Below are 13680 nucleotides of genomic sequence, written 5' to 3' on the forward strand. Positions count from 1 at the left end.
AAAGATTTTACAAATGCCACATAAGGACAAATGCCCCGCCCCTGGCGGCCATGTTTTTCAACGGACCGGAACCATTTTCGAACTCAGCAAAACTATCATAAGATCAAATGTTTTGACCAAGTTTCATTAAGATTGGACTATAAATGTGACTTCTAGAATGCAAACAATATTTTATTAAAGCCATATAAGTAATACTGCCCCGCCCCCTGTCGGTCATATTTTTCAACGACCAGGGCCCACTTTTGAACTCAGCTGAGATTGAAACAAATCCGCCAGTCATAATCAATGTACCTATGGAGTTTCATGATCCTAGGCTTAAGCATTCTTGAGTTATCATCAGGAAACCATGTGGTGGACGGACCGACCGACGGACGGACGGACCGACGGACCGACATGTGCAAAACAATATACCCCCTCTTCTTCGAAGGGGGGCATTAAAAAGAAGACAATCGGCCCAGAGGCGCTGACCTGAAACCCGAATGAACAAGACTATTCTAAGAAAGCGAAGTTGAAAATACTGAAAGTACTTTATGAAACATAGATATTAAATGTCTAGGCACATTTTTTGTTTTCAACTCGTTTGAGATATTTATTTTAAAAATTCTAACCGAGCTGACTCATAAATATGGACAAACTAGAAATTCACCATTGATTTTTTTAAGGTACCAAACATCTGAAACTCGATCTATATCAAACTTAAATATATGTGCACAAATGTGCAAATATAGAAGTTAAGAAGAAATTTGCAAAATTATGCTATCAAAACAACAGTTAAACTATTTTGTAATTTAAATCCACAAACAAACTGTAGCATAAACATATTATTTTTGCAAGAAATTAGCAAATTAATGTTTTCAAAACAACTGTCGAAACCAGTTTAAAACTGGGCCGAGATATCATTAGAGCAAAGGTTCTAACCAAGTTACATTAAGATTGGACAACAAATGTGACTCCTGGAGTGTTAAAAAGATTTTACAAATGCCACATAAGGACAAATGCCCCGCCCCTGGCGGCCATGTTTTTCAACGGACCGGAACCATTTTCGAACTCAGCAAAACTATCATAAGATCAAATGTTTTGACCAAGTTTCATTAAGATTGGACTATAAATGTGACTTCTAGAATGCAAACAATATTTTATTAAAGCCATATAAGTAATACTGCCCCGCCCCCTGTCGGTCATATTTTTCAACGACCAGGGCCCACTGTTGACGACGGACGAAGCACGACGGACAAAAGATGATGTTAAAAGCTCACCATGACAAGGTGCTTAGTTTAGCTAAACAGACAATGCGAGTCTGTTTATGCGTGTTGGAGTCGGGTCTGAAGGTTGAATAACCTTTTTTCAATCTAGCAACATATAATGCATGTGAAAAAGTCAATTGCAGTCTAGACTGTGTCTCTATACGAGTGTACCTCTCTGATCTGCAGGTTGGCTCCCTTGCCGAAGACTTGCAGCAGACGGGTCTTGTACTTGGTGGGCTCAACGTGCCGGAAACCAGTCTCCGCGCCACCCTCCATCGTCCTGCATATGGATGATCCATGTTCAATGTATTTATAGGTGTGGTGCTCAGCAAATAACAACAGGTTTGTGATTTAACTCATTTATGCCTAGTGGACTCTTCTATCCTTCTACATTGGATCAATTTATTTGCCAAAATTAGGGATGTCTAGTAAATTAATTTCTATATTTAGAATATTTCTAACAGAAATTCCTTCAAGCAAACAGCGCAGACCCTGATGAGACGCCGCATCATGCGGCGTCTCATCTAGGTCTACGCTGTTTGCCAAAACCTGTTTTTCTAGACGCTAGGCATAAATGGGTTAAACAAGACAGAATTTCGTAGGTTTGCGTGCTACATAATTATTGTGAAAAGTCTCAATAAATAGCGTACCGTTTCGTTTAAGTTCATATCACAAATAAATATGATATGAGTAATAAAACAATACAAAGCACTTTCAACAGACGATTACAATTTACCGGAAGTCCGCCAGTGGTACTCACACGAGTTCCTTGAAGTAGCTTCGGAAGAGCTCGGACTCGAACCCCTGAACCTCGCGATGCTGCACGGCCTTGTCGTCCAGAAATGTGTCTAGCTCCACCGTCTTGTAGGCCGCCGTGCCGTACTCGTCCTTAAACACGTGAGACCAGAGCAACCATAACCATACAGCACGGAGACTCGTCTTAGAGTTCAGTCTTTTTTGTAAAAGTTGGATAGTAATATGAGTAACACCGTCGTATTTATAAAAATACGAGCTGAGGTGTCTACATGTTTAAGGGTTTTTATAATCGTTATTTCTAATGCATTTTACGAATAATAAAGAAGTAAGGTTTAAGAAAAAAAACAACCTAGGATTGGTTCGCTATCGTACCTATGATTTACCACGTTTTCATTTTATTAATATGGAAACACAGTAAATGATTTAACAGACGTAATATGGAATACACAGTTAATACGCCAAATGAATCATGCATATCTGATATGAACGAGCAATTTAGAAGTAACAACTCCTATGTACATATTTATTCAAATAACTTTAGGTTTGTGAAATATATTTTGGGGCATTCGTTCAAAATAATTAATGCAATTAGTTCATAAAATGTGCACTTATAAATTAAAGGGCGCAGCATCTGGTCTTACAGTCCGCAGCTGTTGCAATGTTTATTTGATGCATCTATATGTTTGGATAAATAACGACTAAATGTTCCGATCCAATACATGGTTGCACAGTTAGAGTGATGGAGAAGGTATAAAAGAAACTTGTTTTAACGAGAATTAAGTATAGAGCTGCAATCTTGATAAAAACACTAAACAGTTTGAACCATAACACATACGATATATAATTATTAATAAAAAAGTGTGTATCTCCATCGCACATACACACTGCCCATGTTGATTAAATTACCATCTGTTTTATCTCGCAGCTACTTGCTTTCTTACGTGGCGAATGAACAATAAGATTCTTGTAGATCTTTTTTATGTAGCAGCATGAAATGGCTTGACTTTATGCGGAATTAACTGGATAATCCATAAGCATTCCGCACATTCAAGAAAAAGCTCATATGATGAGACCTCTACAGCTAAACAATTTATAACACCCCGATAAACATGTTCGTTACTAGTAAAACAATTTAGAAACAAGAACAAATAAGACTAGATCTATGAAGAAATTATATGTTTGATATCGTACCTATGAAAATGTACATACCTTTTTGACAAAAATTGCAGATATACATGTCATGATGACTTTTATAAAAGATCTTAAGAATGAATTACAAATGCAGATACAAAAATCAATGCTCTAAAATTGTATCGCAAAATAGGGCAGCAATCTGTATTAATTTACATGTAGCGGCTTTTCAATTAGACGCAAATTGCACTCAATTGTTGTCGGCTCAAGTACCCCCGGTACTCTTAAGTATACTACAATATACCCATGGTACGGAAAATACGCTAAAAGGCACTCGGCCATACTTCAAGATACTTTTTGGTATATTTCCCGTATCCCGGGTTCTTTGTAGTATACTTATGAGTACACTGGGTGCTTTTCAGTAGTACTTGAACCGACAATGACCAATCGAGCTCAATTAACTTAAAGTGTTTTTCTCGCCGTAACTTGCACAGAAGCTGTTGTTAGCCTTTGTTGATTGCGACGATAGCCCATCGTGACCTAAACGCACATTATCATTCGGTAATATGTTTCCACTGTAACTAACACTGTTAGCTATTATTTGTTCCCACCTTTTCCAATGAAAAAACAACAACAATCAAACCCTCAAGCTATCGTTGGTTGCGGTCTATATAGCTGCACCTACCTGGGAGCTCTCGCTGCCGATCCAAAAATGAACGTCGTACTTCAGGTCTGCTGAGCCACCCTCGGTGTACGTCTGAAATAAAAAAAAATTCACTACCTATGGCGCTCATGTTTTGTGTGATGAGGTATTTGTCCTAAAAAATAAAGGCACATGGCCTTAATAATCTCACTCATTAAAGTCACGATGATTTTGACAAGTCGATATAATAAGGTATGTATATAACAAGTTGCTGAGCGTAATGTCACACCTACGAAATCGGATCACAGTTGAGCCTCGCTTTGATATAACGGGGCTGAATGCATGTACATTAAGAGTTCCAGATTTGTATAAATCTATTTAGCTGAGCTCGATTGCATTCAAAGCCGAAGGCTTCTTTAAACTCTCTCGAGTCCGTTTCCTGGTACCAGAACAGGTACTTGGTGGCTTAGGGAAATCTAAAGAACGCTCCCAAAGTTAGGATCGAACCCATGACCTCCCGGTCGCTGGGCGGACACCATATCCACCACGATCCCGGCAACCTTCTCCGTGACAACAATTTACGCTCGTGCAATAAGCCCCGCCTTTGCACAGCTTGGCTCATTTACATAATTAGCAATATCTTCTCTGTACTATCAGCATTGTTAATGTATAACCTCACTGTCGGGATGTCAAGAAAATATCACAGGAACATCATTTAATGAAACCGTCATGTGACGTTGTCACGTGAACAACTGAAGTTAAGGATAATGATAGGTGACGTTATCATGTGAGCTACTTACATTGACGATTGTAATAGGTAACGTTATCACGAGAATCACTGATTGAGGTATATAATAGATAACATTATCACGTGAACCGTTCACGTTTACGATTATAATAGGTGACGTTATCACGTGAATTACTTACGTTAAGGATTATGATAGGTGACGATATCATGTGAACCACTTACGTTGACGAATATTATAGTTGACGATATCACGTGAACCACTTACGTTGACGATTGTTATAGTTTACGATATCACGTGAACCACTTACGTTAAGGATTATGATAGGTGACGTTATCACGTGAACCACTTACGTTGACGATTATAATAGGTGACGTAATCAAGTGAACCACTTACGTTGAGGATCATAATAGGTGACGTTATCACGTGAACCACTTACGTTGACAATAACAATAGGTGACGTTATCACGAAAACCACCCACGTTGACGATTGTAATAGGTTACGTTATCACGTGAACCACTTACGTTCAGGATGATGTAGGAGTCGCCGTTGTAGAACTTGCCGTAATCCTCCTTAGGCCATTCTGTCACGATGAATTTCTAAACAAAATACAAGACTTCTACATCAGAGCTGAACGACATGTATTACAAATGGATTTCATTTAAGTCAGAAAATTATTATCATTTTAATACTACGTTAAAATTGTCGTTGTGCCTATTCAGAACTCATTCATAAAACATATCTTCGAGTATAGACATGTTCGGTGCCCATTGTTTGGACCGCTTATAAAGATAATTCTACTCTTTGATGAAACATAGGCAAGTACAAGGCAAATGTTTAATCTTTGTAAACTCATGGCCGGATGGAAAAAAACGTTTTTTGAAACTTATGCATGGTTATTTTTTATTAGCATTGCATTGAACAAATACAATTTATTTCAAACGGCTAAATCAAGCCTTTCCAACCGTTATGTTAGCAATAACCTTTGCAAACAAACGTTCGGTAATATATACATGACGCCAACTGTAACCACCACTCTGGGTGCACAGACGTTGTCATAAAAGAAATCCTCTGTCTTACGGAGCATTCCGGAGATAGACGATATATCACGATCGTGTACTCACGTGTACTTACAACTATCCTCCAGATTTGAAGACCCGGCTGGACGCCTGCGTTCTTCCACGCTGGCTCTCCCAGGGCGGCCGCCTCTAAAACAGGATGGACAGAAAAATACGCACGTGATACTACAATTGACGTTAAATGTAAGTAAATCAACTGCAGTTTCTTGTTCAATATGGATTGCGTAACAAGAGGGCCAATATGGCCCTAGTTCGCTCGCCTGAGAGGAGTCGGTTCATTCAATCTTTACCAAATGTCAAACTTAACCTAGATATTGTCCAGACAAACATCCTGGTCAAGTTTCATCATTATTTCATCTGCGAGTCATGATCAATGTACCTATGGAGTTTCATGATCCTAGGCGTAAGCATTCTTGAGTTATCATCCGCAAACCATTTTTCTAAGTTGAGTCACCGTGACCTTGACAGCCATTGTGTGAATACGTTTTTTGGCACAGTGACCTTGACCTTTGCCTTGTGACTTGATAATCAATAGGGGTCATCTGCGAGTCATGATCAATATACCTATTAAGTTTCATGAACCTAGGCATAAACGTTCTTGAGTTATCATCCAGAAACCATTTTACTATACCAGGTCACCGTCACCTTGACCTTTGAGCTAGTGACCCGAAAATCAATAGGGGTGATCTGCGAGTCATGATCATTGTACCTATGAAGTTTTATGATCCTAGGCATAAGCGTTCTTGAGTTATCATCCAGAAACCATTTTACTATTTCAGGTCACCGTGACCTTGACCTTTGACCTAGTGACCTGAAAATCTATAGGGGTTATCTTCGAGTCATGATCAATGTACCTATGAAGTTTCATGATCCTAGGCATAAGCATTTTTTAGTTATTATCTGGAAACCATTTTACTATTTCGGGTCACCGTGACCTTGGCCTTTGACATAGTGACCTGAAAATCAATAGGGGTCATCTGCGAGTCATGATCAATGTACCCATGAAGTTTCATGATCCTAGGCTTAAGCGTTCTTGAGTTATCATCCGGAAACCATTTTACTATTTCGGGTCATCGTGACCTTGACCTTTGACCTAGTGACCTGAAAATCAATAGGGGTCATCTGCGAGTCATTATCAATGTATCTATGAAGTTTCATGATCCTAGGCATAAGCATTCTTGAGTTATCATCCGGAAACCATTTTACTATTTCGGGTCATCGTGACCTTGACCTTTGACCTAGTGACCTGAAAATCAATAGGGGTCATCTGCGAGTCATGATCAATGTACCTATGAAGTTTCATGATCCTTGGCATAAGCGCTCTTGAGTTATCATCCGGAAACCATCTGGTGGACGGACAGACCGACATAAGCAAAACAATATACCCCCTCCTCTTCGAAAGGGGGGGGGGGCATAATGAGAAAACTGCCCCCCTCCCAGAAGCCATGTTATTCAACTGACCGGAACCATTTTTGAACTCAACTCTCGTATCAAGGAAACAAATGTTCTGGGCAATTTTCATGAAAAAAGGGCCAAAAATGTGACTTCTACTGTGTTCACATGTTTTCACTATATACATATAAAGAAAAATGCCCCGCCCACTGGCGGCCATGTTTTTTCACCGATCCCCACCATTTTCAAACTCGTCCGAGGTATCAATAAAACCAATGTTTTGACAAACTTTCATGATGATTGAGCAAACATTGTGATTTCTAGAGTGTTTACAAGGTTTCTCGACAGCCAAAATGCCCCCGCCCATTGGCGGCTATGTTTTTTTCACCGATCTCGACCATTTTCAAACTCGTCCGACACATCAATTGAACCAATGTTTTGACAAACTTTCATGATGATTGGGCAAATATTGTGACTTCTAGAGTGTTAACAAGGTTTCTCTATAGTCAGATTAAGAAAACTGCCCCGCCCACTGGCGGCCATGTTTTTCAACGGATCGGAACCACTTTTGAACTCAACCAAGATATTATTGAGACAAACATTTTGACAAAGTTACATGAAGATTGGCATGAAATGTGACTTCTACAGTGTTTACAAGGTTTTTCTTTTTTTTTGACCTAGTGACCTAGTTTTTGACCAAGCACAACCAGTTTCGAACTCGGCCGAGATTTCATTGGGACAAAGCTTCTGACCAAGTTTCATGAAGATGGGACAAGAAATGTGGCCTCTAGAGTGTTTACGAGCAAATGTTTACGGACGGACGGACGGACATACGACGGACAAAGACCGATCAGAAAAGCTCACCTGAGCAATCAGGTGAGCTAATAAAAAAGCACGGGGCTCCACCCGTATCTACAGTGCTCCAGCTAGGATTGAAAAGGGCATGGGGGCTTTTTTGTCAAAAGGGCGCTTTCAAGCGCGCAGTATTTTGTCACAAGGGCACTTTCGAGCGCGCGGTTACTATACAGAATGCTCCCTGTTGGATATTCAATTTTATATTATAATAATTGTTAGAGTATATTATTCCCATTATTATAAAACCATGCAAATAAAATGTCTACAATCAGTAATAAATAAATATCAATGTTATACGATATTAAGAATTATAATGTGTCTCATATTTTTTTTGGAGAATTAAAAGGGCAGAGCGCGGCCTCGGTAGGGCAGGGCGGGGCTTCGGAAGGACGTGTCGGGCGCCCTTCCATTTAGGCCTAGCAGGAGCACTGCAAAAGTATATTCGACCTTGAGTGATTGAAAAGAAACTGTTGTATAGTTCAAGTTACGGTAATTTTTACCTTTACCCCCCCCCCCCCCCCCTCCCACCGCACACACGCAATGAGTCGAGGTTATGATATAAGGTATCAATATATCAAGCAAACGAAAACCAATCTGACCCTGAAAGCCCAGCAACAAATCAACCAACGGCGAACCTACGTCTCATAAAACGATACTTAATGGACTCATCACATGTACGTGCTACTCAAACTACCAGGAATAATCGTCCAATGCAAACGGCCAGTCAATTAACCGCTTTGCATGCTGGGATATTTGTCGTCTGCTAAAATGTTGTTTGCTGAATTTCTAGAATTAGCATTTTCTTCCATTTTTTTTCCCAAAGAATACTATCAGAATATCAAATATGTTGGATCCTGATGAGACGCCACGTTCTGTGGCGTCTCATCTGGATCCAAACTGTTTGCAAAAGCCTTCAAAATTCGCTTCCAGCACTTAAAGAGTTCATGAAACCACTTTCAAGCCAACACGGTTAATACCGCGTCAAAATGAGTGTGGGCAATTTGACCGTCTGGGTTCCATCACGTTCATATTCCTTTACATTCACAGGTGATGTCTACGGTGTAGTTACTGCCAATATCAAAATAATAAAGTTAGCAAAAATATGTTAGAATTACGTTAACGAAGAAAACCCACTGAAACAGATATGCATCATTGAACGCAAAATCATTTGTACCGTACATTGATTGGTTTCCTATATCAACTGCAATGTTACCCGATTAGATTCTTTTGTTTCATCTCGAAATATTGCTTTTGTTACACTGCGTTGCATCTGCGCCAAATGTAAAGAAATTGAATTACGATAAATATCAAGACGTCTGGATATTTCGAAGACTTTACGAAATTGTCCGAGGTTATCGAATACTTATAATAACACAATTCAGCAACATGGGTCATAGTTTGTAAGAAGACGTACTCACTTTTCACCTGGCGCTCGAGGTCGCTGCCGAACAGCGCCATGTTCGAGTCCTTCCAGTTGTACTGTTTTGCTTTCCTCAGGCCTGAATTAAGAAGCAGATGACGTGTGACTCAAATACATGTTGAGTCTCTTTTTGTGAAAACGGGACTTAATGCATGTGCGTAGTGTCGTCCGAGATAAGCCCGTGTAGGCCGCACAGGCTTATCTGGGAAGACACTAAAACACATACATTAAGCGCAGTTTTCACAAAACGAGGCTTCATAAACATGTAAAACAGTCCTTCGTTGCGTGAGCGTTAAGGTGGGTTCCTACTGCCGATCCGTTCAACTCGATAATCCCGATCACCGAAGTTTCCCGACCAAACCCGACCAAGCTCGACTAAAAATGGTATAAACGACTTTTTCTCGACCTCTTGTCGATAACACACGACCCCCACACGACTCATTCACGACGTCCACTCAACCATCTTTCCGATTTCCGCTCGATCATCTCGACCTATACGCGAGCCCTTTACGATCTCAGCTCGACCAAGTGGACCTCAGCTCGATCGCCACCAGATCTTCACACGACCAGATCGTGATGGTCGTACTACAGTCGTACAAAGCGATCTAAAATAACTCGGGTAGAGGTCGAGCGGATCGGGTACAGAGCTCGTGTATGGTCGAATAGCAATCGGGAAGTGATCGTGAACGGTCGAGTAGCCGTCGGGTAGCACTCTAGTAAATATGCACATCAAATCGAATAGAGGTCGAGTGAATCGTGTTGCGATCTACAATAACTCGGGTAGAGGTCGAGCGGATCGGGTACAGATCGTGTAAAAGATGTCAATCCGATCGACACACGATTGCTTCACGATCAACTCGATCTTCTACTCGACTAATACACGACCACTTCCCGAGCGCTTCTCGATCCATTTCCTACTCGACCGCTACTCGATATTTTTGACTTGTCAAAAAATATCGGGTAGGAAGACCGACCAATGCCGACCAACCCGACCGCCCCGACCACTAATGCCGACCGAACCAGACCAGTACCCGACCGCTTGGTCGGGCTTGATCGAGTTGATCTGATCGGCAGTGGGAACCCAGCTTTATGTGAGGTATTAAAATGTTAAAAACTAAACCGTGACTTGACTTTTAATGGACAGAAGGAAGCACGATTCAATTTAATTTGAATAGCTTTTAAAGTCTGTGGCATAAAGGTATTATAGTTAAAGCGTAATAACATAACAACAGTAATATGTCGCAATTGGTGCTATATAAAAATATACCTGAACAAGACTATTTCATTAATTACTGATCAGCCAAATCAATTAGTGTGGATAAAAGACACACGTTAGCCTTCGTATAAGTACCATCATGTGCATATTGCGAAACACTAATATTAGTGTACTTGGTAAAACAAATCATTAATGGGTACTGCCTGTGTTAATAAGAACGCTGGCATGGCTCGTAACGTACCTGGCATGTTGGCAGCTGAAATGAGACAACAACACTATACGTATACTAAGTTCATATTAGTTCACTTCAACGGAAATAAAGAATGTGTCCGTTAAATCTTTATACTTAGATAAAAAAAAACACAAAAAACACACAACGGTATTAAGATTATATAAATGGATCTAAACCTGCGTAGAGCCGCTGATCTGCATTTGTTTTTCTCTTGGCATGTTATATTCGACGTCGAGATGTCGAAACCCGATTTTAACCGGTACATTGCAGAAAAGGTTTAAAATGCTTTTGAATTATGATAAAAACAACAACAACAACAACAACAAACAACAAAAAGTGCTTATGATACGTATAATTGTTGTTTGTTTACAAACGAAGTCGTGACAATGAAACACAATAAAAATAATGCAACCGAATGTTGTTAAGACGGGTATGCTCTGCACTGACAAAGGCAACGAATGTATTGCTTGAATGTAAGCAAAACTCATAATCACATGTACACGAGCCGTAATAAAGAACATTTTTAACAAAATATGTAACATCAGGGGTAATTCTGCACAGACCAACGTGTTCATGATTTGCCAAAATATGTAACATCAGGGGTAATTTGCCAAATGAAAAACTGGGAACGATCTTGTAGACATGAGTCATGCGGTTCACCTTGAACCAGACGGCGCTACTGAACATATTGCTCATATACGCAGTTTTCTACGGTGAGTAACACTATCTTTGAAGAAAGCAGGCGATTGAGAGGTTTCTTCCAAACATTAACCCCATGGATCAATTTTTGGAGGAAAGCTGTACCGGAACGTCGATTACACGGGGATACAAGTACATATTTCCCTGTGGGTTATTTTAATTACTACAGCAAATGTTGTTTAGTAGGAAAGCAAAGATCAAAGATCGGCATAAACAGAGCTAGGTACCAATACGCTGGAACTAAATGGGATGTTTCTTTACGTTTACAAAATACACATATCCATACAAACCAGAATATCACATTTACTTAATGCCTAATTAATAACTTGTAAGATGCTTTTCATCCTATGATTTATTAAAGGGACATTTTAACAGATTTTGGCATGTATTGAAGTTTGTCATTTGATGCTTTATATTGATAAATGTAAACATTGGATCTTAAAAGCTCCAGAAAAAAAAACAAGAATAAAATTAAAGAAAGAAAAAAAGTAATACTCAACTGGGCTCGAACCACTGAACCCTGGAGTAAAAGTCTACCACTTAGACCACTCGGCCATCAGTGCTCATACATTAAATGATGTATTTTATACTTTATATAAGCAATCCTCGTAGTATCACACAATATAACGACAACAACAGAACTCTCCAAATTATTCAATCGTTTCGCGTTGCAACGCTTTATAGTTTTTAGGTTTTTAATTCGTCAAAAGATGTATATAATTGATATTGTAGAGCATGGTAAATCATCAGCATTACTGTTTCCTCACAAATATCATAATATCATAAATATCACTTCCAGGAAAATGTGTTAGTAGGCTAGCCATAGGCTCGCTTATTTACACAATTCTCGAACTCGTGTTATTAAATATGGCATGAAATGGCAAGTCGTGTCAGATTTTATATGTACGATAACTGATCAAACCCCCAGAACAATAACACGAGTTCTTTTGCGGAATCATATTGCTTTTTTCGACCCAAATCCCCAGGCTGTAAAAGTGATAAAAGTCATAAAAACAGATATTTACCATGGAAACGAGTGTACGGAAGTAATAGCGAACGCATTGAGGTGCACATACGTTTACACTTCAAACAAGAGCAGACGTTAACAGTCAACAGTTGCTCGTCTGGCTTGTATTGCGGAGCTTTTTGAAGGTAACACGTATAAGCAAAACGGCCATTTTATATAACAATACTATTTTCAGCGAATTTGGTTTCATGTTAAGGGATTTATTCATAGTATACTTTTCCCAAATAATGTGATCATGTTATGAAAATGAAACATACATCTATATTATAAAGTTTTTTAGCAGTTGAAACTTATGTAAAGGAATCACAAACTATTGGAATCAGATTTCACCGTAATTTGTGTATACTATGTGATGATTTGAAAATAACGGAATAGTATTCACTGTTATCACAAAGGATACGTCTGTGTTACATAAACATAGATTTAGACACGGAGCGCATATTGATCGTATCTAGAGTCCGTGATTTAGACTAAAATAAATTTGCATTATAGACGCAAGCCAATATGAACATAAATATGTTGCAATTACCTTTGCTGTAAAATACCTTATATCAAATAAAAGACTTCACCCAAACCATCAAGTACATTCAAAATATTTTCAGCGTTACGTAACGTGTGCGGTGCATGTTTAAATGGTTAAACGATATGAGCCCTGTTCTGAGAAAACTGGGCTTAATGCATGTGCGTAAAGTGTCAACCTATATTAGCCTGTGCAGTCCACCTTCCACCTAAACTTGATATTCGGTAAGGGGCTTCCTTGAAACTTAAATTACCATAAAATCGGAAAGTACGACACTTTACGCACATGCATTATGCCCAGTTTTCTCAGAACGCGACTCATATGTTTTTTTATTTGCAGCCTTGTACTACACAGGTCGATGTAGAACAACGTATTATTACATAGCACAGCACAAGTATAATATATATTTATGGAAAAACAAACACTTATACATTTAACTGGAACAGACATTATTCCCATGGTGTTGCAACAGCCAGTCGGTACACCGGTAGAAACAGCGGTCTTAACATATTAAATGATCTATCTGCGAAAAAGCATCTTAATAACACACATTTGCGTCTAATAAATGACAAAACAGACAAGAACTATGCTACTTACATTCTCGGCGGGCAGGATGAAGATGTTCGACGTCCACTCCGATTGACACTGATGCGTCTGACGCTACTTCCGGATATCCTTGTAAGGCACGTGACCTCGGGGTCAGGTATATCTGCGTCCAA

General features: G+C 39.3%; 1 protein-coding gene across 1 annotated transcript in view; it reads right to left on the bottom strand.

Annotated features, from left to right (window-relative positions):
* LOC127881067 (gelsolin-like protein 2) overlaps positions 1-13680 on the bottom strand; it is a 28691-nt gene extending 15011 nt beyond the window's left edge. Inside the window, exons 1-8 of the mRNA XM_052428685.1 lie at positions 13559-13680; positions 10725-10739; positions 9266-9346; positions 5656-5729; positions 5046-5120; positions 3817-3888; positions 2005-2132; positions 1416-1524 (exon numbers count right to left, since the gene is read on the bottom strand). Of these exons, the coding sequence (XP_052284645.1) occupies positions 1416-1524; positions 2005-2132; positions 3817-3888; positions 5046-5120; positions 5656-5729; positions 9266-9346; positions 10725-10731 (546 nt within the window). The 5' untranslated portion in view covers positions 10732-10739; positions 13559-13680. The remainder of the gene's footprint in view (positions 1-1415; positions 1525-2004; positions 2133-3816; positions 3889-5045; positions 5121-5655; positions 5730-9265; positions 9347-10724; positions 10740-13558) is intronic.

This window comes from Dreissena polymorpha, chromosome 1 (assembly GCF_020536995.1).
Source record: "Dreissena polymorpha isolate Duluth1 chromosome 1, UMN_Dpol_1.0, whole genome shotgun sequence".
Classification (NCBI taxonomy): Eukaryota; Metazoa; Mollusca; class Bivalvia; order Myida; family Dreissenidae; genus Dreissena; species Dreissena polymorpha.